The sequence below is a fragment of the Dermacentor silvarum genome, chromosome 7 (assembly GCF_013339745.2).
Source record: "Dermacentor silvarum isolate Dsil-2018 chromosome 7, BIME_Dsil_1.4, whole genome shotgun sequence".
Classification (NCBI taxonomy): domain Eukaryota; kingdom Metazoa; phylum Arthropoda; class Arachnida; order Ixodida; family Ixodidae; genus Dermacentor; species Dermacentor silvarum.
In genome coordinates, this window is record NC_051160.1 from 30,535,362 (window position 1) to 30,560,281 (window position 24,920).

At 48.3% G+C, this 24,920-nt stretch overlaps 1 protein-coding gene across 3 annotated transcripts; it reads right to left on the minus strand.

Moving 5' to 3' along the window:
* Positions 1-335: 335 nt before the first annotated feature.
* Positions 336-21,757, minus strand: LOC119457861 (uncharacterized). 3 transcript variants are annotated; one of them, XM_049670499.1, is made up of 5 exons: positions 10,053-11,158; positions 9,548-9,693; positions 4,793-8,191; positions 3,675-3,716; positions 336-3,233 (listed from the first exon to the last, which is right to left on the minus strand). In XM_049670499.1, exons 3-5 carry the CDS (start codon positions 5,362-5,364, stop codon positions 2,906-2,908), a joined length of 942 nt encoding a protein of 313 aa, XP_049526456.1. In that variant the 5' UTR covers positions 5,365-8,191; positions 9,548-9,693; positions 10,053-11,158; the 3' UTR covers positions 336-2,905. The 3 variants fall into 3 exon arrangements, with proteins under 3 accessions (XP_049526456.1, XP_037575544.1, XP_037575543.2); XM_037719616.2 differs by lacking the exon at positions 4,793-8,191 and having other exon boundaries at positions 349-3,233; positions 10,053-11,150; XM_037719615.2 differs by lacking the exons at positions 4,793-8,191; positions 9,548-9,693; positions 10,053-11,158 and adding exons at positions 14,583-14,666; positions 21,550-21,757 and having other exon boundaries at positions 359-3,233.
* Between the last annotated feature and the right edge of the window lie 3,163 nt (positions 21,758-24,920).

The window sequence follows — 24,920 nt, forward strand, 5'->3', positions numbered from 1 at the left end:
GAGGGACAGGCTGAACAGCGAGCGGCGTTAAGTAGACCCTAAAAGTGTGAACTATATTGATCGAACACGAGTAGATACATAATATTCTATGTTTTACATTCAGAGAACGAAGTTTAATGGCGATGGGATGGAACGTGGCCTTTCAATTATTGCTCATGTTCCCTCGTGATTTCACAACTGGTCGTTCTTTCTTGCAAGTTCTGGCACTTTATCTTAGTCCTTATCTTTACCCTTCGCTGCGCGACCAAACTCCCTGATGATTAGTTACCATTAATTAAAGACTCCACAGGGAAATCAACAATGCTGTTTCCGAAAGTGCTCATCGCGGGCTATCCTACAAAGCAGCAGTCTCGTTCAATCGCAGCGGAACAAATGAAATGTCTTTCTTTCAAAAGACAGTAACAAACTAAACACTATTTCGAGCGTAATTCTAACGCAACGTCATTATCGTTAACGCATGTAACGTGTGGCGTCAACTTTGACCTTCGGCCAAGTTATAAGCAGTAATGCAAGCACATATGCGCAGTGATGGTGTTGGACGTATACTTAATGCAGCGTACGTAAAGCTGCAGGAGCAATCACGAACATGCATCGCGGAGCGGCCTGTTGTTTTTCTCTCGCTAAAGGTTGTCACACGCCGACATAATCAAGGGCAACGCGATAAAAGCAGCTGTTTTCAGTACGTGGGTTCGTCGCTAGGAGATTCATTAACGTGTTTGTACGTTAGTGGTTTTTTTTTTTTTTTTTTTTTTATTGCTGTCCCACCGCTCAGTGTTTTCTTGCCTCACGGCACCTGTCAGTCATGCCAAGTTCAATGTTTTGGCCTTTTCGCGAGTGTTTCTGGGGGTCACTGTTACGATGGCCGACTTCAATTTACCCCAGCACGACCCAGTTAAATTGAACACGATTGGAAAAAATATGCAATCAGTTTCCAAGGCTAATGCAGCTTGTTACGTCTCTTGACCATTTTTTGTACTGTTTCTACTCGTTTAGTGGATAAATCACCCATTTCACTGCAATTCATTGCCTAATATTAACTGCGTCAATTGAATCTGAGTGCGCAAAGTTAAGACAATATCTTCTTTCACACGGGAAAACTGCTGCGTTTTTGGAGTGTCATGCCGTACAAGAGAAAACAGTTAACTGAGAGCTTTATTCGGGAATGATTCTTCATAACAAAACACGCGCAAACCGTGCCTCTAATAAACAAATTGCAGTAACAAAACAGGGTCACGACCTGTTCAATGCTTTTGTGCCGTAGTATGGGGCCTCCAAGTATTTGTACTGGCTGCGGCGAATGCCCAAACGCCCCGCAACGTGAGCGTTTCCACACATACTATACCGGGTGTTCAAAATAAAGCTTCACGGAATTTTCAAAAACCGCCTGTGGCAAGTAGCATAATTCTTATCGTTGAGTTGGGTTATTCGAAGAGGCGGACATTAGTAGCACTAGAAATCGTAACACATATTCAACTAATTGACAGAAAATTACTAATGAACTTCTTAGTTAATTACTTGACGACACATATTGCAATTTACGAATTGTAGCCGGTGAGCGTGCAAGACGCATCCACTTGAAATGAATTTCCAGGATGACACCAGTTTCGAGATATTATTTCCCAATGTGTGGGGCGAAATGCTTGGGCATTTCACTTACTTTCGTGCTTCAATGTATAAAACAGCATTTTGGTATAAAAGTAAGTGGCAAGAAAGTGCATTTTCGCGGCGAGTTTGATGGCGCATGTCTCCAAACTGGTGTCATTCTAGAAATTCATTCCAAGTGGATACGCCTGACAAGCTCATCGACTACAATTCGTAAATTGCAATACGCGTCGTGAAGTAATTAACTAAATTAATTAGTGAATTTTTGTTAATTAGTTGAATATGTGTTTCGATTAATCGTGCTACCAATGTCCGCCTTATCGAATAACCCAGCTCAATGATACGAATTATGCTACATGGCACAGGCGATTTCTAAAAATTCCGTAAATTTAAAAATGAACACCCTGTATACGTTCACTGACAAAATATCATGCATACATATACTATACATTACTATGTATACACATTATGCATATTAAATGCATAATGTGTATAGTGCAACGGTGCAACGGTGCTCTCACTGTAGGCGACACGTGGGAGCAGAATGGCGACAGGGTGCCGAATGTGACAGTTCAGATGAAAAACTGACTAGTTCTAAATTCCGGGCGAGGCGGCATTTTGGGTTCGCTATCACTCGAAAGACACTCGCTCTTTCACTGTACACTTTCAGCAAACAATCTTCTGAAATGGAGCAGTTGATTATAAGATGACCTGGAAAACGCTGCTGCGATGGCCAACACTAAATCACACACAATGCAACGAACAAGAGTCTACGGCCACTCGCACACGTCCCTGCCTTGCAACAATCAATCACATCTCATCAAAATGGCGCATTCCTAGAACGGGCCACCAGCGTTCCCTGTCACGGAACAGCCGTCGGTGATTGCGATGCCGCTACCGTCTTTGTCCGATGACAGGCACTGGCCACTGAACCATTTCGCACGCAGTTGCACCCTTTGAGAATCTCTGGAGACTTGCAGAGGGGGTGCGGCAGCAGTTGTGCGTACACTGGCGTTGGAAAGTTTATGAGGAGTGTGGGAAGTTGTGGACAGATACGTGATGGGTGGGAAGTGGAATTCCTAGGGAGAGTAAAACTAAACATTCCATGAAGTGGTGATCAACTAAGGTAGTGCGAGATGTGAGAAGGGCCGGAGGAAAGAAAATTGCGAAGTTACTGAAGAGTATGTAGTCGAAGACACGTAAATGGTGAGACCTGGAGTCTCAATGAAGCATGTGCAGCAAAGGTCCTGCGAAGCCCGACTGCACAGCGGCACATCACCCGCGCACATCAACACCGCTGAAGTCAGAAGCCGGCCTCCGCTTCGTGCTCGAACAGCACCTGGTGCATGGCGTTTAGCGCTCTGAGGGCCGGGCCCCTCGGGAGCCGACGTAGCCTGTCGGCAACCATCATGCCGAAGAAGTGGAACGCGTCCTGTTGCGACCCGCCAGTTGGAGACGCTGACGTGCTCGCCATCGAGGTATCCGCAGTGTTCTCCAACGTCGCCTCTGCACGATGCTGCTGCACCTGGGCCTGGTTGCTGCTCAGCGACTCGCCGTCCACGCGATCATCGACGCTGTCGTTCGTGTCCCACGAGACGTCTTCGTCGTACTGGGGCTCCTGCTTTATTCTCCTGCGATAAAGGCAGATCATTGATAGAGCTTACGGTCGGTGGCAACTTATAAGAATGCCGCGGCTAACACACCACTGTTCAACTCATACAAAATATGTATGGATGCAACAGCCAATTGCGTTCATTTATTTCCACGACGTCACGAACGAAGGCTCTCGGAAGCTATGTTTCGCGGAGGAACAGAAGGTAGATGCGGCGGTATTCTTTGGGCACACCTTACACTGAATTTATTTTGTCACTGACTACATTGCCTACCACCACTGACGAGGGCAGCAACAAAGAGCGCTAAAAAAAATGAACACTGCTCCATTGTTCATTCCATTGTCCATTGTTCATTCAAACATCTATACGCAATCATTTGTTCAGGAAGAGTTGATCATTCCAACCCCTCAGGCTGATTTATAAGCCATGAACATGCTGAAAGGAGCTGGTTACACTCACTTCTTTTCAGGTCCGTCGCTTACAGAATGTTCGGAAGGCCACCTGCAGCAAGATCATCAAAACAATGAGTTACTGAAACTAGGCGATCCAGTCTAGTGCAGAGCAAAGGTCTTTAACAAAACAGTGCATTTGTACGACATGACAGGAATAAGAATCGAAGCACAAGTAAAAAATTGGCTGAGGTTTAATTCTTTTTCTCAGCGATGTTATAACGCATAACCTTCGTAGCCATATACAAGACGTGTGCAGGCTCAACACCACGTCTGTCCCTACGGCGTATCTCACTGCTAGCTTTTGCGAATGGTGTTGCGCGTGGCCCGACGATTTTTGGGGGCTGACCCAAGTAGATCTGGGGGAACGAAAGTTCTTCTGCATGTTCGTCGTAAAGAAAGCAAATGGGAACCCGTCCTTCACCAGGAGCTATAGACAAGAAATGCGAACCCCCCTCTAGAAGCTGGTGGTCCGATATGGCATTGTCATCGTACACGACAGTTTCCGACACTGCATGAATGGCAGAAGCACACTGTATGGGATCACTAGGACCGTCGACCTGCCTGAGCAGTTTGTTCAATTTCAGCTTCGTCAATTGTATACCGTCATCGTCATCATCGGGAATTGCATCCAACGTTGCACTGTCTGCGCTGATCTTGTAATGACGATACAGGGGTGTTAGTGTGAGGAAATTCAACCACACGTTAATGTTGGATTTCTTGACAATGCTACGTTGGTTTAGCGAGAAGTCGACGTTTAACGTGAACCTCTATCACAGCGTCCTCAGTAATGCCACGCGCCAAGCACTGCACCGTTCGTTGCACATTATAGGGAACGTTAACGATTTGTCCCTTGATTCCGAACTATTGGATTCCATGCGTCAAGCGCCGGATGCACACGAATGGCAAACGCGCAATCAGTCTCTCCTTGACCGGGTTCAACTTGGCTAAATGAGCGGGTATGGGAGAATATTGACACGTATGCATGTTTATCTTTCACCGGTGGCCGCTTTCCACCGGCTAACAAATGTTAAACGTTATCGCTTTGCGCAGGACGCGCCTGTATCGGAAGTTTCTAGAACGTTATCGGTGGTTCTTTGGATGCGCGTGACGTGACAATATACGTACCCGTTGACGGTGCTAAATGCCGGTAGTAGTCCTCGAACTAACGAGTCTTTACACGTACCACAAATTTTAAACTCGTTGCAGTCACGGTTGGGGTAATGTTCCTTTAAAACATCGAATACGTTTCGTCGTTGTTCATTGGAACTAATTCCACTGACGAGAACCACGTCGCGATCAAAACACAACCGATCGCACACGCTGCAGCTGGCCCCTAAGTTCCCGTCAAGAAACTCGCGCTGAAACTTGGCCGTCGCACCGGGAAAGTTGACGCTAGCGTTGCCGAGGCATTCGTTGTTTTTCTTTTCGGGGTAGACTCCGAGACGACGTTGTCGACGCCTTTCTGCTTCCCGTTCCCTCATCTCGGGATCCGCAGCTCTCCGTTGACGTTTGGCGTTGGCTTGGCGCTCCCTCATCTCGGGATCCGCGGCTCTTCGTAGTCGTAATGCCTCGGCTTCGCGCTCCCTCACGGCACGGTCGGCACGTCGACGACGAGCCCTTTCTCGAGTGAGTTCCCGGCGGCGTTCCTCAAACGCCGCCTGTTCTTCGGCCGATCGCACGACGCGCGGCCGACCCATCGTAGCTCCGATAGTGTTCTGACGCGAGAAACACTCGTTCCTCTCACGTTACCAAGACACACGGCTCCTATTGGCGGCGAGAATGGCGTCAGTAGCGCGGCGGCGTAGCAGGATTCTCCGTTGCATGGGTCTATTGCTTATTTTTTATAGCAATCCCTGCACCTGCGCAGCTCTGAGAGCAGCTGTTATTTTTTTTTTTTCAAGCGAAGCTTGAATACGATAGCCTGCGCCGGCGATGTAACGCTAAAAAAGAAGAAAGAAGAAAGCTCCGGCTCGAACGATGGCTCGCCGGCGTCGGCGCGTGAGTCATTAGGCACGGTGCCAGCTGCGTAGGCGCGCGCTCACGCCACATGCGCAGCCAATCAGAGCCGTGTCGCTTCCGCCGGGCCCGGAGGGAAAGGGGAGGAGAGGGTTTCGCGCGCGCTACGCCCGCTTCGTTTCCGTTCAGTTCCTGGCGCTGAGCCGTGCTCCCTCAAGGGCTGCTGAAGATATCGCCCTCTCCCTTTCTCACAACGAACCACTTAGTTCTGTTCAGTCTCTGAAAACCGATGGGACGGCCGCGCATAGTGCATACCCGCGAACAACAGGCAGCTCTCGCCGAGTGCCGACGGGTGATCGCCCGTGAAAGGGCGCGTCGTGGACGGGTCGATCCTACGGTGCGAGCCGCTGAAGCTGCGGCACTCCGCCGCTGACCTTCCCTCGGTCACGATCAAGTTACTCACAAGAAACATAACCGTCAAACACAAGGTGCACCCAGGACAAGCTTCGCTTGCCCCCATTTTCCGCTAGGGGAAGGGACGCGATTTTTTTAGCGTTACATCGCCGGCACATGCTAGCGTATACAAGCTTCGATTGAAAAAATATTGGCAGTTTCGCCTGAAGGGCGATACATTCAAACCGATAGCAAGGTTGCGCTCGAGCGCCGTACCCGGTGTTCTGTCAATTCCTGGAGGCGGCATGGCAATAGCTTACTGCTGCTAAGAAGCGGGAATAGTGTCCTGACAGATACCAGGCGTGTCACAACGCTGGTACGATGAAGAACGCCGGATGCCGCGTTACACGCATCCCACCTCGATGGTGCACGAGAGGGAGCCTACACTACACATACACGTGCATATGGAGGAATCCCACGTGACTGACGGAAAACTGAAGGCGTTTGTGATGGAAGGATTATATTGATTCGACTTGACGTTTACTATGCCTTCCGCTCGGACCAGAGAGCGTACCATGCTGTGATATTACACACAGCTCCTTAGCCTGAACACTAACGTGTGAGCGCGCAACGCTCACGTAAGCAGCACATGCAAGAACGCTGATCTGGCTCCGACAGAGGAATGAGTAAAACGCGCCCTTAGAATGTGAAATTGTGAAGTCAGGGTGGGAAAAATTATGTGCTAGCGATTGAAGACGATGTCACCCGGCTCGACTATTGAGTCAAGCAGTGTAACGAGGGTCGAATTTACGTGCGCGCTAGAAGCACGCATGCATGACGCCTAGCCACTTCGGGATCACCGCGAAAAAGGCGCATTTATTTTATTTTAATTTTGTCGCGCGTTCATGTTTCACCACCGAAAAACGGCCACATTGTTCATCCACAGAGCACGCGCGATCACCTGTGCAAGTACCACAATATTGGGTACGCACTAAATGCATGAATAAAAAATGACTTTGACCACTCTCAATAGGATAATTAACCATGAACTTTTCAGTACACTTTCATAAAATTCAGACTGTTTAATAAAAAGGAATACATATCAGAACTTCTCTTGGCTATTTACAATTTACTATACAATCGCCGAGCTTTAGTTGATGTTTCTTCTTCTTCACTCTATCAGTTGCTCATTCTTCACAGTTGAATTGTTTCGCCTCATCGAGTCGATTACCACTACAATCTCCCCAACACAGCTCCCATTCTCCCCTCTTCGCGCCAAGACACTCTGACTTAGTCTTCCACCTCTTAGCTTAGTTACAATGTCCGCAATTCTCACGGTTCCTCGTAATTGGGCCACTAAATTCTGTCTTTCCTTTCAAGCCACACATCCGTCTCTGGATGCCGATTTAATCGGCTCGCATCTTCTAAACATATCTCCTTTAGAGTTGGGCGATGAATCAGTTAACCTTCCGATTAATCGATAAAAGCTTTAATCATGACCAATTTTTTTATTGCAATTACTCGGTCACGTGACCAAAATCACCGGACATAACGCCGGTTGTAAAGACGCTGATTCCCATCGAGGAAACATCAATGTCATGCGAGTGTGTCTTCACTGAAGTTGGCATGAGCGTGGAACTCTCCACGACCACATAACGTTAACAAGCTTCTTTGCCTCGGAAGCTGGACTTGCGATAGCCTTGGACTGAGCTCGACATGCTTGAATGTCTATTTACGCATATGTAGTCATTCAAGTAATATAATAAAGGCAACTGTCGATTCAAATGGCACAGCATTTTCTTTCCTTAAAGAGCATGTATCGTGACATATCGCTGGCTTTTATTATATTTTCCCGCTTATGTACGTAAATCCAGAAATTCGATTAATAGATACATTAATCGATTATTATATTCTGTTAACGGGTACCGATTAATCTGGCTAAAATTTGCTAACCGACGCCCAGCCCTAGTCCCACCTTCGTTGGAATTTCTCGAATGTGACTGCTACTCTTACCGCAAAAAAAAAAAAAAAAAAAAAAGAGAGCGCGAATACAGCATAAAAGATCGTCAACTTAACACGAAAACAGAAAGATAAACGTGGCGGGAGGGCGGTCAGAAAATAAAAGAATGACTGTAATCTTCCCTCAGCCGTTTTTGCATGTTTAGTGAGAGAGCGCTGAAAGAAAAAAAGTAATTATAGCGGACCACTTACAGGTCCCTATAAAGGCTACCCCTAAGTAACAGTATACGTAGGGGTAACAAAATAGGGGTACAAATAGGTATACTTAGGGGTAACAAAACACTTGCGCCCCAAAGGGTGCAAGTATTTTGAGAGTGTAGACGGTATCGACACCCGTATTTATTGATTGCGTATGATCATGGCGATAATAACAATTACATTGGCATCCTCCTTGGAGAGGTGAGGCGACAAATAATCACACTGGCTGCTTGAGCTAATCAGATTTTGCATCTATTGCACCTAGCATTTTTGCCTATCTCTTCCTGATCTTTTCTTATCTTTTTTTTTTTTTAACCTCTATACCTATATTGTACCTACGCTTGTAGCGACCCGGACTCTATCAATCTCTTCCCCACTGTTAACTTTTTTTCAGGAATACTATAAGCTTCTCCTTCTTATCTCCCCTGCTGACCAGTTAATGCTTCCATTCTCCCAGCGCTTCTGGAAGGTGGACGTACGTTCCCTGCGGTTCTTGCTGGGTGAATATCTTGGCGTGCCATTACATTAAGCTCAGTCGTCTTCGGCCTTTTACTGCAGCGATAGATATCTCATCCTGTTGCGAATATTTACTCCGGTATTATTTTGACATCAGGCAGCCAGCTCGGGCCTCAAACAGCAAGGCACTGCCCTTTGTGTTATTTTAAAGATTTTCTCTCCTGACTTCTTCCCCGTGTTGGTAAATCTCCACGGACTTCTTTTCTTTCCATCAATTCCATACAATTTACCGTTTGTGTCCCTGTTGCTTTCTTTTTGATGACTCCAGTTTAATACCCTGTACCTGATTGGCAACTTTCTGGACTACTTCCTCCATGCCTTGTCTCCATTTTCGAGGTGCAGATAATACTGTAAGTTTGTACTGCGCATTTCCTTTTATACATGTTCCTGAATCTTTCTTCAAAACTAATTTAGCTCTAAGCTTCTCTGACTTCAAAGGAGACACAAGTCACGTCACCATGCGCTGCCTCATTCGATCGTGGTTTTACCCAGCGCCCTAAATGCCAATAATTAATATTCGGAGCTAACAAATAACGCTGCGTAAGTGCAAAAACGCCCAAAGGTATAGTTAACTTTGGCATTACAGCAGCGTCATAGTATAAGCACAGAAATCGAACATGTAATTAGACTGTATTATCTGCACCGTGGAGAGCTTTTTAGAGTTTTGCAGGCTGAGTTCCACTGAGAACGCTGCTCAACATCTTCTCAATGTATCCAGAGTGCGGGCATTGTTAGGGTTAACTACACTGGCTGGCGCTCTCGTTTGCTCTGGCATAACTGTGAGGTTTCGATAAATACTCTGGGCAATCTTCGAAGACGGTCGGTACGGCATTGGGATGTAGACGTGGGGCCGGCAGGTTGACTTCGATTTTTCTCCCTGTACGGAGATCGTCGTAGACGGACTTCCTCACAATGAAGCACTCGAGGAAGTGAAGCTCACAGACCTGTGACAAGACAAGCAATATCACCGCTCTTTGAGCAAACTAAATAACCAAACCGTACAATGAAGTGCGTAACAACGTAGCACTATAGAAAACAATTGATGCGAATACGGTACTAAATACTAACACAGGATGACTATGTTAGACATTTGTTCATGGAATTTTTTTTTATTATTATACGGCTGCGTAGTTAGTTTGGACTTGCAAGGAATGCCGTATTGCACGTCGAAGTTCCAAGTGAGCAGAGATGTATGCCTAAGACCTTCGAAACATCATCAGCGAGATGCTCGGAATAGCGCAAGACACAAACACGGCATGCTTTGGTGAGCAGAGAATACGCGTTAGGAGATTGTACTACTCACCCTTGAATAGCAGGTTAACGGATAGTCGTGACGCGGTAGCGCTTTAACCCATCTGCTTCGTCGGCCCTCCTCTCTCGGGAAAGAAAACATTGACACCTTGGGACCTCCGCTGCAATTGCCGCGACATCCCGGCACACAGCACCTGAACGGCATGACGACCGTCACGTCACGTGGTCAGGCGAAGTACGAGGATTGGCGCAGCATGACCGGATAGGAACAGACACAGCCGACGACGATCATCGCCCCAGGTTCAAAACGCGGACGGCGGTGTGAAGTGCGCCTCATCGCCGGTTCTTGCGACGAAATAGCCGCGACCATGCTGGCACACACACACACACACACACGTAGTACGTAAGGTGGGGGGGGGGGGGGGGGGGGGCACACCTTCACTGTTCACTTTTGAAGCGCGGTTGGTCACCAAGCACAAGCGACAACATTGAGCGAACCACGCCGCCGCAAAATCTACGCCGCCCCGAGCACAACTGTTCATCAAGTGCTGCCCTCCGGCGTCGGCTTTAAAGAAGAGCGATGCCGCCCTAATCAAGGTCGCGCGACTGACGTCTGCGCTCCGAGCGCGCAGGCCTGTTGTTGTTTCCAGGATCTTGCGACGATAACAAAAAGCCAACCGTCGGGCGCGCGGAGATGGTGACGCAAACGAGAGGGAATTGATGGTGAGGGGACGAAGTCTCAGTCAGTTTACCGTACGCTGCCGGTCAGCAGCGGGCGTCGCGATTGCACGACGGGTATTAGTAAGGCCTACGGCTCCCCCATTGAAAAACAGTGCCTTGAAGAAAAGACGATCTCCTAGTTCCGCGTCGACGCCCGCCATGTAGGAAAAAAACTAGGAGGCAGCATGAAGTCTCTCAGGTAGCCTCGGCAAGAAAATGTGGCCGTATTTCGCGGTTCGTAGTGTACGGAAATCGGCAGAAGACGGGCTCATTGTAACAGATGGAGATCGGCGCATTCTGACGGAACGTAATTGTTTGTCGAAATGGTGAAGTTCTCACGGTTTCCACAATTCCTCACAAAACAGGCAAAATACGCAAAAAAATATATTGATTCACGTACGGAAACGTCTAATGCAGCGCTTTCTATAATGCACTTGTATAACCCTTCAATGCAATAGATAGACAATAGATAGACCGGGCACGCGGAGGCTCCGGTACATCGATTGTGGCGTAGGGCTACCTGAGCTCCACGAGGCGGTCCGACCCTGCTGTCCGACACTGCTGTCCGACACCGGTTCCCCGACGTCTCCGACATGGCGACACCTGCTTCCGCGTGAACTGCAGGCAGACTGCATTTGAACAACCTATATATAGCTTCATGTCTTCTAGAGCGTATTTTGGGGAACTGTTGCGTGTATGCCGTTTAAATGTATTACGTGTGTCCAATACAAGTCTGATGTGTGTTTGTGCTTCCGCGTGCTGCTTCTATCTCTTTCTGGAGTGATCCTGCACCCAGTAACATCACAGTCAGATTGTTGCACACAGGCCTAAAACTTGCCTAGCTTGGCACGCCAACGTGCTCTGACACCGCTCCTCCCTCTCTCCGGGGCCCATCTGTGCAGTGTGCCTTTGCCTCTTTGGAACTCGCAGTCAAATGTACAGAGGAAGAATAAGCCGCGCGCGTCGCCCTTAGCTTCAAGTGCGTATAAGGTCCGTAGATTAGGGATTAGGCAAGGGCGCCCGGCTAGCTGCCCTTGCATGGCTCACGACCATTGAATTTCCAAGGCGCCACTTGCGCTTACCGCCACGGTTAGTTTTCAGTTTGGTTGAGCCGCCAGCAAGCCCGTGGAGAACGTCTGAGTATGGTTCTGTCATATCAGCCGATGCACACATTGAACTGGCGAGATTATTAAAACGAAGATTTTTTTACACACACACACACACACACACATATATATATATATATATATACTTTAGCGGGTTTGCTTGGCGGCGGTTTTTTAGTACCTCCGAGTGCAGCGTGCAACACCGCATAGAAAAAAAAAAGAAGGAAAGAGAAGACAGGGAACAGGCACGAACACATCAATCAATCCAAGCAATAATCCGCTCACGTGAAAGTGTTACGGGCAATTTTGTATAAATTCGAGTGGAAGTTGTGGGGAGACGAAACCACCAGAGATGCCTACGCAGACCTCTGAAGAAACGCAAAGCCGAAAGAGAACGTCAGCGCTGTGCAGTAAACAACGTCACGCTACCGAACACCTCGAAAGCTACGCATTCTCGCGGGTCATCCCGCCATCGTCGCACCTTGGAAGCGGATAGGATGAAACCACCACAGCAGACGCAGCTAAAGCAATGGGACTAGAAGCACTACCGCTTATCTATCACGTGACGACGACCTCTAGTTTCAATATTGTTGCATGACGTTCCCCCATCACACTCGCGGGCTTTTTTTGGCTATAGAGCGAAAGCTACGGAACCAAAGCGCACCTGTGGCACCTGTGCTGGAAGTCGCCCCGCAATTTCGTTCCCGGTTTCTTACATGCCCCTTTAGTGGTCGTAGACCAATCACCATTGACACGTTGTCAGTGCGAATTAGTTTTATTGTAAAAGCCTCATTTGCAGGTTATACTTTAGTTCTTCTTCATGGCTGGGCGACGCATACCCAGAGCGTGCTCATGTGGTACGTACTCCTCCCGTCGCCGACAACGCTGGCAGAGCGCCGAAGACGCACTGCGAAGCGGCAAACGTTATGCTACGTGCGTCACAATAACACGGACCAAACATTGACGACAAGCAACTACCGCGTCGCCATTATGGACTCTGTGTCGGCCCCTGTGATCCCGTTTCGACGGAAGTTTAGGTGGCGCTACTAGGTAGTACGCTACCTGGTACTAGGTAGTAACAGATAGTACCTAGGCAAGCGCACATTAGAAGAAAAAAAGGTCCCAGATGTCTCAAAAGTCACAAGCAAAAGTTCCCAGATTTCTCTCTCTCGCAACTAAGGTATGCGCACGACGCTCGGGCAAATACGAGAAATAAGCTCACGCAATGCACGGTCGGCCTTCCCGTGGAACGCCACAGCTCGAAGCTAACGAGAGCCGTCGCGTGTTCCATTGAAGAACTGCCAAGGCTTTTCGTGAAGCTTCTACTCAGTCGGCGCAGCACGTAAGGCCATCAGAGTCGGACAAAGGAGGAACCCGTCTTTTGGAACTCGCTTCCAATTGGCTGACCTGATCCATAGTGTTGACTAGTACCGACAAAAAGAATTATTGCATGTAGCCACGACGCATGCAGCAGAAACGCCTTTAAATTTTAGTGACAACGGCGTTACGCCCGGAACCTGCGAAAGATATCCAAGACATCTAAGAAACACGGCCTAGAAGAGTTTTATCGGCGTGTTCGGTATTCCGGCAAGCGCAATAGCGTTCGCGTAATACAGGGTTTACCGGACGCTGGTAGTGACATCCTGTGGCGCTTCGTATAACCACTAACATAATCTCGACCAGGTGAGGTGCGTTTCACCGCAGGACTCGGGAGACGACGATGAAGGCGGGCATTGGGATGATGAAAACGAGAAGAAATGCATTTACATGTTTCGTACAAGGTGGCGACTCGATGTGAGTTTCGAGCGGTTCTCGTTAAAGGGTCCCTGAAACGGTTCGGACAAATTTTGCAGACGCGTAGGATACAGCTGCAATAAAACATTCGCACCACAATTTGTGTGAAGCGTCTCATATTAGGGGAGCTACGGACGATTACAATTTACGCTCCTCCATAGCCATGCTTTTTCTCTTCAACTCGTTCGCCGAGTGATCGGGGCTAAGCTCTGCCTTCACTGGCTCTGCGTCATGATGTGACGTCGTGTCGTCTACTTCCGGTTGTCTTGGAGCCAGCGCGCGAAGCTTCTTCAAACTCTCTGCCAGCCACCTGGCAGTCGATCCCAAGCGAGAGCTACCCAAGCAGCCTGCGTTGCGAGCGTTATGTCGGAGCGCCGAGCGTGTCTGGTATTCGTGTAACTGCAGGCGAGCTGGGCGTTTTGACTCATGAGCGGAGGCGTAAATTAAAGCTCCTCCATACTACTATTGCTGTGATGAATTAAGGAGCTTTAGCGTAGACGTACGGAAGCGACCCGATCGGTCTCCACGGTCCAGTCATCTGGTGGCACAGGGCTTAAGCAGCCAAACAAAGAGTTAATGTTGCTGTAACCAAGTGCAAAGCAATACTTTTACACTTGATTATACCTTGGTTTCTAACCTTTGTATTTACTACATTCGTCAAGTTAGCATTTGATGTTAAGCTTTTCTGCTCTGCATAATATGTTAGCTTCCTTACTCATTGCCCTGTGTAAGGTATATCGTGAATAAAAATACATAAATAAATAAATAAATATGAGCTGCTTGACTAAGGGAAAGGAAGTAGCCGGCATCACAAATGATGCCAAACTTCCCTAATCCAACATATAACAATAAAAATTAGAAGTACTGCGTTTACCTACAGATATTACGAACTGCACGCCTTTTCGATTAATGGTAACGTGTTTATAGTGTGTAGAGGGCGCGGTTTGGTCGGGCATACTCACACTTCCGGGACTATCGGAGCCTCGCTCTCTGAGGTTGCCACGGCAGGGGACTGCTCGGCGACGGAATAAATGTTCGAGATGACCCTGCACGAAGCAAGAGCCGCTTGGTGAACAATGGTGTCCTGCGCTGATGGAGCGCGCTGTCACCATCCACATCGAATATCCGCACGCGGACAGTGTCACCGCAAATTGTCACATCCACTTGTCCTCTCAAACTTCCCTGTACTTCGTACATTCTATACTTATAAATTGGTTTCTAATTGAACAACGATTACCACTCCAGTTATTGTAAAAACACAAGCAGAAACAGACAGCTATACATAATCGCAATATTTCTCGTTGTACATATATTTCTTTCCTTTATTCACTTAATGCGCGCTTAAGTGTTACAGAACGTCATCCACCATTTGTTTAGTTTTCATTTTTGTTGTGGTAATCATCCTTCTTCTTTTCAAGTAATTCACTGCACTTACAGCGCTTTCGCCCCAAATATAGAAGTTAAATGGTGTAGCAGCAATCACTTGCTTCCACGTGGTCTACTGGCTAAATCTAATTTAAAGGATGGTGTCCAAAACATGGCGGCCATGACGTATTTCCGGCTCCACGCTCACTTCCGACATGACTTTGAGATTGGCTTCTTTTACTCAGAGGGAACCGTTCATCATCTTCCAAATACTCGATATAATATAATATATTCTAAGCACCCGATGCTATAGCCTAGCACTTATCGGCACAACATTTTCCAGAGCGTTGATAAGTGTTAAATAAAAAAACCAATGCCTTTCGAAACAAACTTGAAAGCCTCGCAGTTGAAGAAAAATTCGTCCTGGTCCGGGACTCGAACCCGGGACCACCGCCTTTCCGGGGCAGCCGCTCTACCATCTGAGCTAACCAGGCGGCTAGCAGATGGCAGGGCGAAGTCGAATTTATCGACAACTCGAAGCAAAGGCAAGTATATGATGTAATAGTTCAGCGGAAATCCGCTAGGTGGAGATAAGTAATTAAAGAGAAACTGAGACTTCCACCCAAATGTAGCAATTCGCTACTACGCGAATTGCTACATTTGGGTGGAAGTCTCAGTTTCTCTTTGTAGCAATTCGCTACAAATGTAGCAATTCGCTACTACGCGAATTGCTACATTTGGGTGGAAGTCTCAGTTTCTCTTTAATTACTTATCTCCACCTAGCGGATTTCCGCTGAACTATTACATCATATACTTGCCTTTGCTTCGAGTTGTCGATAAATTCGACTTCGCCCTGCCATCTGCTAGCCGCCTGGTTAGCTCAGATGGTAGAGCACTTTGAGGACGTAGTTCTCATAAAGTTGGGCTAAGTGCAGCGTTTCCTGCAAAGTGGATGCGGCGTTTAATTCGTGCTCGGATTCTATCCCGCATTGAAGCTATCGAAGCTCTGTTATTTAGCGAACATCACATGGCGATGCCACTCGGACCAGTTTCCGGCGCTTCGATTCGGCGTCGATCGCTTGGACACCTCGAGCGCTGCTCTTCCTCAAACCCCTCAATGAAAATTACAGCAGCAACCCTCCTAGACGATTCTATAAGTTTATGCGAAGCATATCTGAAAGTAAAACGACGCAACTGTATATGTGTGTTTGACGAACGTACGCGTCAGCGCCCCGCAAGTGCCGGTCCTCCGATCCGCGCCGCTCGGCCACGATGGTCTCAGAGGCCTGTTCCGCGGCCGCCCGCTTCGCGCGTCGCTGTTCGGCCGCGAGGCGCTTCTCTTCTTTCTCGACCAGCCTGGCGAGGCGCCGCTCCTCGGCCACGCGCTGAATCTCTCGTTGCTCGCGCTCTCGGGCCGCGCGTATCCGCTTCCTCTCCTCCCTCGCGGCCCTCGCCGCTTCGGTGCGCATCGCATACCTCTGTCGTCTCTGCAGAGCCTTACTACGCTTACGCTCCTCTTCCGTTTGATACTTTCGAGGGGGCATTGTTTGTATCTGCGAGTAGAAGCCTACGCGCAAGCACAGCGCACCAAGCGCAACCTAGACACGTCTATTTGTGGAGCGCGCACCCGTACCGGCGAGTGCACCAAGGAGGCTGCGAGCGAGCGGGCGCATGGGGGCGCTAGCGCATCGGCGACAAAGGCGACAAAATCTGCGACCTTGGGTGTTGAGTGTACTAGAGTGGCCAAAGCGGCGCGCGAATACACGGGGGAGCGTGAGGCCTTTTTCAGTGACCAACCACCAGAGGCGCTGCTGCAGGATACCCGACGACTGCTCTCCGCTCGATGAAGCGGCGAGTGTCTGCTACACCCTTGATTTTTTTTTTTTTTTTTTTTTTTACCGTTGGGTATCATCCATTAATGAGATGATGCAGGTCCTGTTAAGGTACACGCCGCTGCAAAATAACACTCGCTGACTCCGGATTACTGCAACGACCCGGCTGACTCCGGAATGGCCATCAGTCGGCCTCCTGCAGTATCCGCAGAACTCGAAACCACTGAAGACCTCAGCTGTGTCCTCTCCCACCGGAATATTTGAGAGCCAGGAGATCTGGGGGCCCAACGTGTCGCTTTCGGTCCTTGGGAAGAAGACGTTTGTTCCGAAAAACACTGTTTCTGAGAAACCGCTATGGGTTCCCTTTGTAGCTTTGTGTTACACTCGGGTGGATGACAATTTTCTCTTTCTTGACTATGACTGCAGACAAGTTTATTGTGTATATGCGCTGTGTCATTTTAGACTTTTATCAAACCCGGTAGAATGAAGAGCCCTGTATTCATTGTGTGCATATATATTGTGTATATACAGTATATATACAGGGTGTTTCACGTAACTTCAACCAAGGATTTTCAAAAAGTGGTTAGCCACAGCTGAATGAAACCAACGATACATGGTATTCCGTCATGTGGCGATCCTTAGAGTATTTACTAACATCCTGCTTAATTAGTTAATTAATTAAGATCAATTATGCAATTTGTTTTAATATTCACTTTAGGGCCAAGTGCGTTTCGTTATGTTGTAGAGGGGATTCAGAAATGACCGATCCAATTGTTGTGGCAACGTACATGCCGCATGGTGAGTTTTTTTTCGGCGTTCGAAGAAAACCCGCGAAATATGAAATAAAACCACGTCACTGCGCTCATGCGCTATCGTATTGCAGCGCTCTCAACCGTGCCTCAAGCCTGTCGCTTATCAGGGACGACGGCGCTTCCCTTTCCGTGTGCCACCGTCAAAGATGCCGAGGCACTGAGAAGCCGAAGCCTATAGCTGCGGCCGCTCACTTCGCCACGGTGAGCGCGCATGGTTCTTTCGCTCGAAGCACGGTTGAGAGCGCTGCAATACGATAGCGCATGAACGCAGTGACTGCGTTCATGCACATGTATATATGCACACACACACACACACACACACACACACACACACACACACACACACACACGCACGCACACACGCACACATATATATATATATATATATATATATATATATATATATATATATATATATATAATGCTCTGGGTTTTACTCCCGGACAATTTGTTGAGTGCTTGAAATCGCACCGTCTGCGCCTGCGCATATCCTGCCCTATTTTGCTTTGGCACTTTAGGCTATACCGCAGAAATGCTGCTATTTATGTCTCTGAATGTGCCTGTATTTCAATATCAGCAAGGAAGCTTCTTGCTATAGGACATATCTTGTGCTACTAGAATATTGTGCTGAAAGGTGCTGAATATTGTGCTGAGGCGCAATGCTAAAGAGGCAGCGGCGCTGATGGGCAACTAGCTTGTCCTGGCCTTTGGGCTAGGTTAAGTACTACCGAAGTCATCCCCAGCACTTCCAGGATTTTATCGACTATTTTTCGATTATCGATTAGCTGTTGATTGGCTATCGATTGGCTATCGATGACTGACTCAGCTTAAGTTGTCCCAACCATGCGTAGCTAGACTTAGCCAGGCTCAGCTTCGCTAGTTCACAGAGGTATGTGCCATTGCGCTTGGACCTTTTCTGCAGTACCGGCAGGATCGGCCCACATCCCACTTTTTTTCTGTTAACGCGCTACAAATTACGGCCGGCTTAAACAGCTCCGCTGTTAATAAAGCGCGTTGTGACATTTAGGCTTTCTTTCTACATACCGCCCGCATCTATTACGTGTTTCCTGTGGGCACGTCGAAGTTATTTGCTGCTCGCAATCTCTGACCCAGAATCAACTGACATTAATTGCTCACTGCGCAACGCAGTCTCTTAGTCTCGTTTCTCTTATGAGCGCTTTCTTTCTTCTTTGCTTGTTAAGCTACTTGTCGGAGCAAACAAGTTCCGCATACAACCATGGTCCGCAACCATAGCAGCAAAGTACTGACGAGCATGACCGAAAATCAAACGGCGATGAGTGGAGGCGCCACTGCACATAAGTACTGAAGTTCTAAAGACTGCGCGAATAATATTTCGTTGCTCTCCTTGCACGCATAAATCTTTTGCAGGTTTGCCAGTGCAAGTAATTTTTGTTTATAAGGAGAATAGCATTATTCCCCCAACCTAACCTATTACCTAAACTTGTCCTTTTATCATTGTCATCACTTAAGTAACGTCATCCCATCGTCATCGTGCCGGCGTCGTCATACCAGCTGCGTCATTTCATCGACGTCAATCTTCTTCATTGTGTTACAATCACACCGTCGTCATTCAATCGTAATTATATGCCGCCTTTGTCATGCCGTCATCGTCAGAGAGTCGCTATCATGCATGCCTCCAGTGTCAGCCCATCGCCCTAATGCCTTCGGTAGTCATGCCCATCATCGTCACCATGCCCATCAGCGCCATCGTATCGTACAGGTTTCGCGGTACAGTCACGATACGATGACGCGGAGACCGCCGCTTTGGCCACTCTCGCAATATATTTCTAGAGCAATCGACCTTGGGCGGCCTCGCGTTTTACCGTGACTCTGCACTACAGGCAAAGAAATGCTTCGCATTTATAGGGCCCCCCACCAGGTCGCGACTTTAAAATTGCTAGTACGTACAGCGGATACTTCCGCTTAACACGTGTTGTCATGGCACTCGTGGAGCTCCTAGGTGCCTAGGGACATAATCGCTTAGAGACTTTTGAGGCACTGGTCTCCGTTGAGCGTGGCTCTCTCATCTCCGGGACCGGGCGCAGCGACCTTGCCAAGCGCAGCTCCTACGTGCGTAGGGAGCTAATCGTTTAGGGCGCGTTGAATGTCTGGCGGTGTCTGGCGGTGTCTGGCCCGCGCCGGCCGCGCTTTATTATTGTAGCGTTTGTTCTAGTGGCGGAAATCCTTGCAGTATTGGTGGTGCGGCAAATATATATAATCTCACTCTCAGGGAGGGAGCAGTCTATCTGACTGGAGCAGTATCTTTTTCATTTGGGGTGTGGCTACGCTGCGCTCCGCAACACCCCAACGACCGCCGCTTCGCGTCGGCGCCCGGCACCGCGGCTTCCGCCGCGGCATCGGGGTACAAACGCGAGCAGTATCCGCTTTTTTTACACCACCACAGTTCACCGAGATCAAAAGCCGTCATGCCACACCACCACTAATGCAAGGAATTCCGAGACTAGAACAAACGCTGCAATCATAAAGCGCGGCCGGCGTGGCCCAGACACCGCCTGCCACTCAACGCGCCCTAAACGATTCGCTCCCTACGCACGTAGGAGCTGCGCTCGGTAAGGTCGCTGCGCCCGGTCCCGGAGATAAGAGAGCCACGCTCAGTAACTAGCAGCCGCCGCGCGCCCGTGCAGACCAGTGCCTCAAAAGTCCCTAAGCACCTAGGTGCTCCACGATTGCCATGACAACACGTGTTAAGCGGAAGTCACGTGGCCCGCAGTGCCACGCCCCCGCTGTACCTACTAGCAATTGTAACGTCGCCACCAAGTCTGTCCATGTTGAGCTCACAAGCGCAGTGCATGCAATGCCCACTAACGGTCGTGTCTGCTAAGTGTTACATCCCTACGCACCGCGGAAAGAGCTTAAATTTCAAACCAAACGCCGTTTGCTCTTCTCCGACTCTCCCAGCCGGAGAGTCGACGTCAGTCGCGCAAGGGCGCCTACGCCTACGAACACCTCTCGGCTAACCGGTAGTGCGTAAACGCTGCTTTTTAGCTTGTTCGGCATAACAACGCTGGTAGCGATATATGGGGACGCAAGAGTTTAGCCAGAGATCACACAAAGCTTATAATGAAGTGACTTACCATATTCTACTTAATTAACTGCTAAGCGTAAAGCGTCCATAGCGACATAATCGCTAACCTGCAGTACCTTCCTGATTTTTCTTCTACGAAAATATTGACGCTACACATTTTTTTCAAGCACATTGTAGTTATTGGACAAAGCGTTGCAAGATGTCGCCGCCAGCTGTGCTACTCCACTCAACGGCTAGGGTAATCCGTAAACGGTAAGTAGTCCGCAGACGCGCTAAAATTCTCTAATACATTTACACAAATACCGGTATCACACAGTAACTTTCCATCGCGATCGGGCCCGATATGAATTGTGCACGATCGGGATCGAGTGATGTTACACAGCAACTTTCGATCACAATTTTGCTCAATCTGAATCCAGACAACCGCGATCCCTGCATCGCGATCGAGCCTTTTGATCGCGATCCTATAGGCTGACGACCATTTAGTTCTGAGAGTTGCATGTGATCAGCAGACGGTAACATCCTCAATCACAATGACAAACAAAACATTTTTTTTTTTGAAAAACAGTTCTATATATTGCACTTTTTAAAGCACATTAGACAATTTCGATGTCTTTTGGTTTCGCTAATGATATCTGGTGCGCTTGAACTCACCCAAACTCGATCCGATTCGTTCGAACATGTAGCAGCGATCATCGTCGATCGCGATCAAGAAATTCGATCCGGATCGGGCTCGATCGCGATCGCCATTGGCCGTGTGACACCGACATAAAGCTCTCTAATGCCACATCGTGGGCTTTCCACTACTGCTATTGGATGGTCTAAGCCACGGTACATAGAAGGGGAAGCTCACATGACTGGTCCCGAGGAGGGCCTGGGGCCATCTTCGCACCCTCGCATGAAGTCATCCATGAGTTCATAGTAGCGCCACCTGGGCCGAGTGACGGGCCTCCCGTGTGCACGCGCTACCTCGTGCATCCGCTTCAGGTCCTTGTACTTGGTCTTCATGGTGCGGAACTTTTGCGCTGCGTGCTCCCCTGCGAGAGATGTTTTCTTTAAAAGACGAGTACCGATGACATTAAATTCGTTGTTAGAAAAAGCCCTAGCAAAGGGACAATATGTAGGTATTACATGGAGAATAATCAATGTGAAGAAAAGTGTACAATCATTGCATTCTACCGGTGCTAACATATGGGACAGAAACTTGGAGGTTAACAAAGAAGCTCGAGAACGAGTTAAGGACCGCACAAAGAGCGATGGAACGGAAAATGTTAGCCCTAACGCTAAGAGACAGGAATAGAGCGGTGTGGATCAGAGAGCAAACGGGGATAGTCGTTATTCTATATTCTATAGAAATGGACCTGGGCAGGCCATGTAATGCGAAGGGTAGATAACCGGCGGATCATTAGAGATACAGAATGGGTGCCAACGGAAGGGAAGCGCAGTCGAGTACGCCATAAAACTAGGCGGGGTGATGAAATTAAGAAACTTGTAGACGCAAGTTGGAATAAGCTAGCGCAAGGCAGGGGTAATTGGAGATCGCAGGGTGAGGCCTTCGTCCTGCCAGTGTACATAAATACAGGCTGATGATGGTGATGATTCAATGTGATGGGTGACTGTCCTGGAGGTACGGACTATGATTTGTCTGTGCCTTGAACCGCGATACCACGCTGCAGGCGGGAGGCGGTGCTCACATCGAGGCACCCTAGTGCTTGATGGAACAGCCAGCGTTATGAGGCGCAGGACCTCCCTCAGCCCTTCTCTCAATAGACACACAAATGTTGTCAAGTTTTTTTTTTTTTTTTTGAAGAAAAAAGTTTGCTCGCTGATTTCATCTTCAGCAAGACAGCGAAATAACGTGAGAAGAAAAACGTTCCGGAAAGACCTTGTTGTTCTAAAATGTGATGTTTCACTGAGTGCAATTAGCATGCAATGAAAAATTGAAGAAGCTTGCACTAAGTTGTGCAAGGCTTAAGAGACAGCGGAGCCGGTGATAACCTAGCTTCTGCCAGTTTGCTAGATTCGGCTAAGGAATTCGCGCTGGAAATGCGCTCCTCCGATTGACTTACGAGCTCGGCGCCGTGCGTTCTCCGCTTCCCTGTAGTCTGAGTTGGTTTCGCGGATGAACCGCATCACGGTCCGGTTTCGATACCTTTCTCGATCGGCGTATTAGGAATCTTCGGATCGGCGCCGTCGCTTGGCCGAAGCCTCTTCGGCTCGGCGTGCCGGGTCCGCTCGGCGTCGTCGATCGCATTCTCGCCTGGCCCCGCGACGCGATTCCCGGTAAGCGGCCTCCTCCTCCTCGGCAGTGCGGTTCCTCGGCCTCCCCATCGCTACGTATGGCAAACTGCCGCTGTACACGAGCCCTTTATATCACCGCTGACGTCACAGTCAATCCTCCACCCTCACACCCGCTCCACGGAACGTCATGATTTAACTCAGTTACGCGTTGTGCGCAGTGTCTAGGCAGGTGGGCGGAGCTTAGCGGAGGCCTAGCAAAGGGGCGCGGAGTCTTGCGAAGCCATGCACAGCTGTGCCAGATGTTGCTAAGCAACGCAGGTGACGTCATCACTCAGCGAGGCTTTGTTCGCGACAGACGGACTGACGGTCGGCTTAAACAGCTCCGCTGTTAAAAACACCATCCACGTCTTACCTAATGCCAATATCCTTGATGCGGTGCGAAACCCCCCGAATGCAGTTACAGAATAAATACGTATTTGCGCCTCTTCAGTGTTTGGGCAAGTTCCTAGGGGCATTTTTCTTCCTGTGACTTCCTCTTTTCTAGCAAACTTTTCTAGCACACACACACGCACACTAAAAAAGAAAACCTAAAAATAAGGAAAAAAGAAACTAAAGACATAACCAGCTACACTGAGTCGCTCTAATCGCACATTAAAGCTACCTTCTTATTGACCTTCCCTTTTTTATTATTATTGCTAGAGCAACAAAGTTCATATTTTGGGATAGCAGGCTGGCTCACGTAGGGATATCTCAGACAGGCGTAGCACATACCTTCCCATGTTTCTACATCTAAACCTAACAAAAAAAAAGAAAAAGACAACAGAAGAACACAGGACGCGCACTCTCCTGTGTTCCAAGAGGTCTATACTTGTATTATTTGTCCCTTCGCGCTTTTCCCAAGAATGAATCCGCACAAAGTAATTTGTTGACATTTGTGATTTGTCGCCATGTTGTTCACGTGAGCTTTTCGACTTATTATTTTATTGCTTGTCTGCATCACGTGGACGTCTAAAGTGACTGAACCTTGGAAAAAAACATTAGCAAGGGCCAGAGCGGCGCCCCAGCTAAACTACTTTACACCATAAAACTCATTTCTACGAACCTGTGGCCGAATTCACAAAACTCTATCTAGCCACCTTCGCTAATATTATGTCCAGGGTCAGGATTGGATAGAATTGGCTCTTACGAACAACTGTCGCGTAAGAACGTTTTCTGAATACGGACTCTGGCCTCGGGTTTACAGAAAACGTGGGTGTATTATGACGTCACTTCTGCATAAGTGTTAATGCGCCAAGACCGGCAGTGTTTGACAACGGTTTCTATTTCCGTTTCCCCATGGTGGAAGTAAACAAACTACCCTCTTTAAAAAAAAGGATCATTGTAGTTGCTACCGAGAACTCACAGTGTTCATTAGCGTGGTATAATTGCATGCACTTGTTAACGGTAGAGCTAGTAACATTACGGACTAAAGAGGGTAGTCACTGTTACTAAGAGGTCTAGCTAGCAATTCTAAACGCAGTTAGCAGCACCGGATACAAATTTTCGATCGTCTAACCCAGATATCGGACCCACTCTGACGTATTCCATGGTGGGCCCAATAAATGCGTTATAGGCTACAAACTTTGTATTCGGTGGCCTAATTGCTTTTGGAATTGGTACCTAAGAACCATTAGTAACAATGACTGCCCTGTTTAGACGGTTATATTACGAACTATACCGTTAACAACCGCAATTACACCAAAGTAATAAATACTGTGGTAGCTATGCAGTAACTAAAACGACCATTTTTTTTTAAAGAGTGTAAGGTGAGCGTTGCGTCACACAGCCAGCCTTAGCAGGCCGACTCTCCGTGGAGCCATTCCTCTCGCTTTTTTCCTCGAGGCTCAACACGTGAGTACTAAATCTCAGCGTATCGGCCGATAATGCTTGATTCCCTGTAGCTTTTTCTCGATGCGCACTTTTTCAGCTGCGCTCTGCCTGCAG

Excerpts from the sequence above, each read along its gene's own strand:
- LOC119457861 (XM_049670499.1), bottom strand. The coding sequence starts at position 5,364 with ATGGGTCGGCCGCGCGTCGTGCGATCGGCCGAAGAACAGGCGGCGTTT. Across the intron at positions 3,717-4,792 it reads GCATTTAGCACCGTCAACGG|GTGGCCTTCCGAACATTCTG; the intron begins GTACGTATATTG and ends ATCTTGCTGCAG. Across the intron at positions 3,234-3,674 it reads AGCGACGGACCTGAAAAGAA|GAGAATAAAGCAGGAGCCCC; the intron begins GTGAGTGTAACC and ends CCTTTATCGCAG.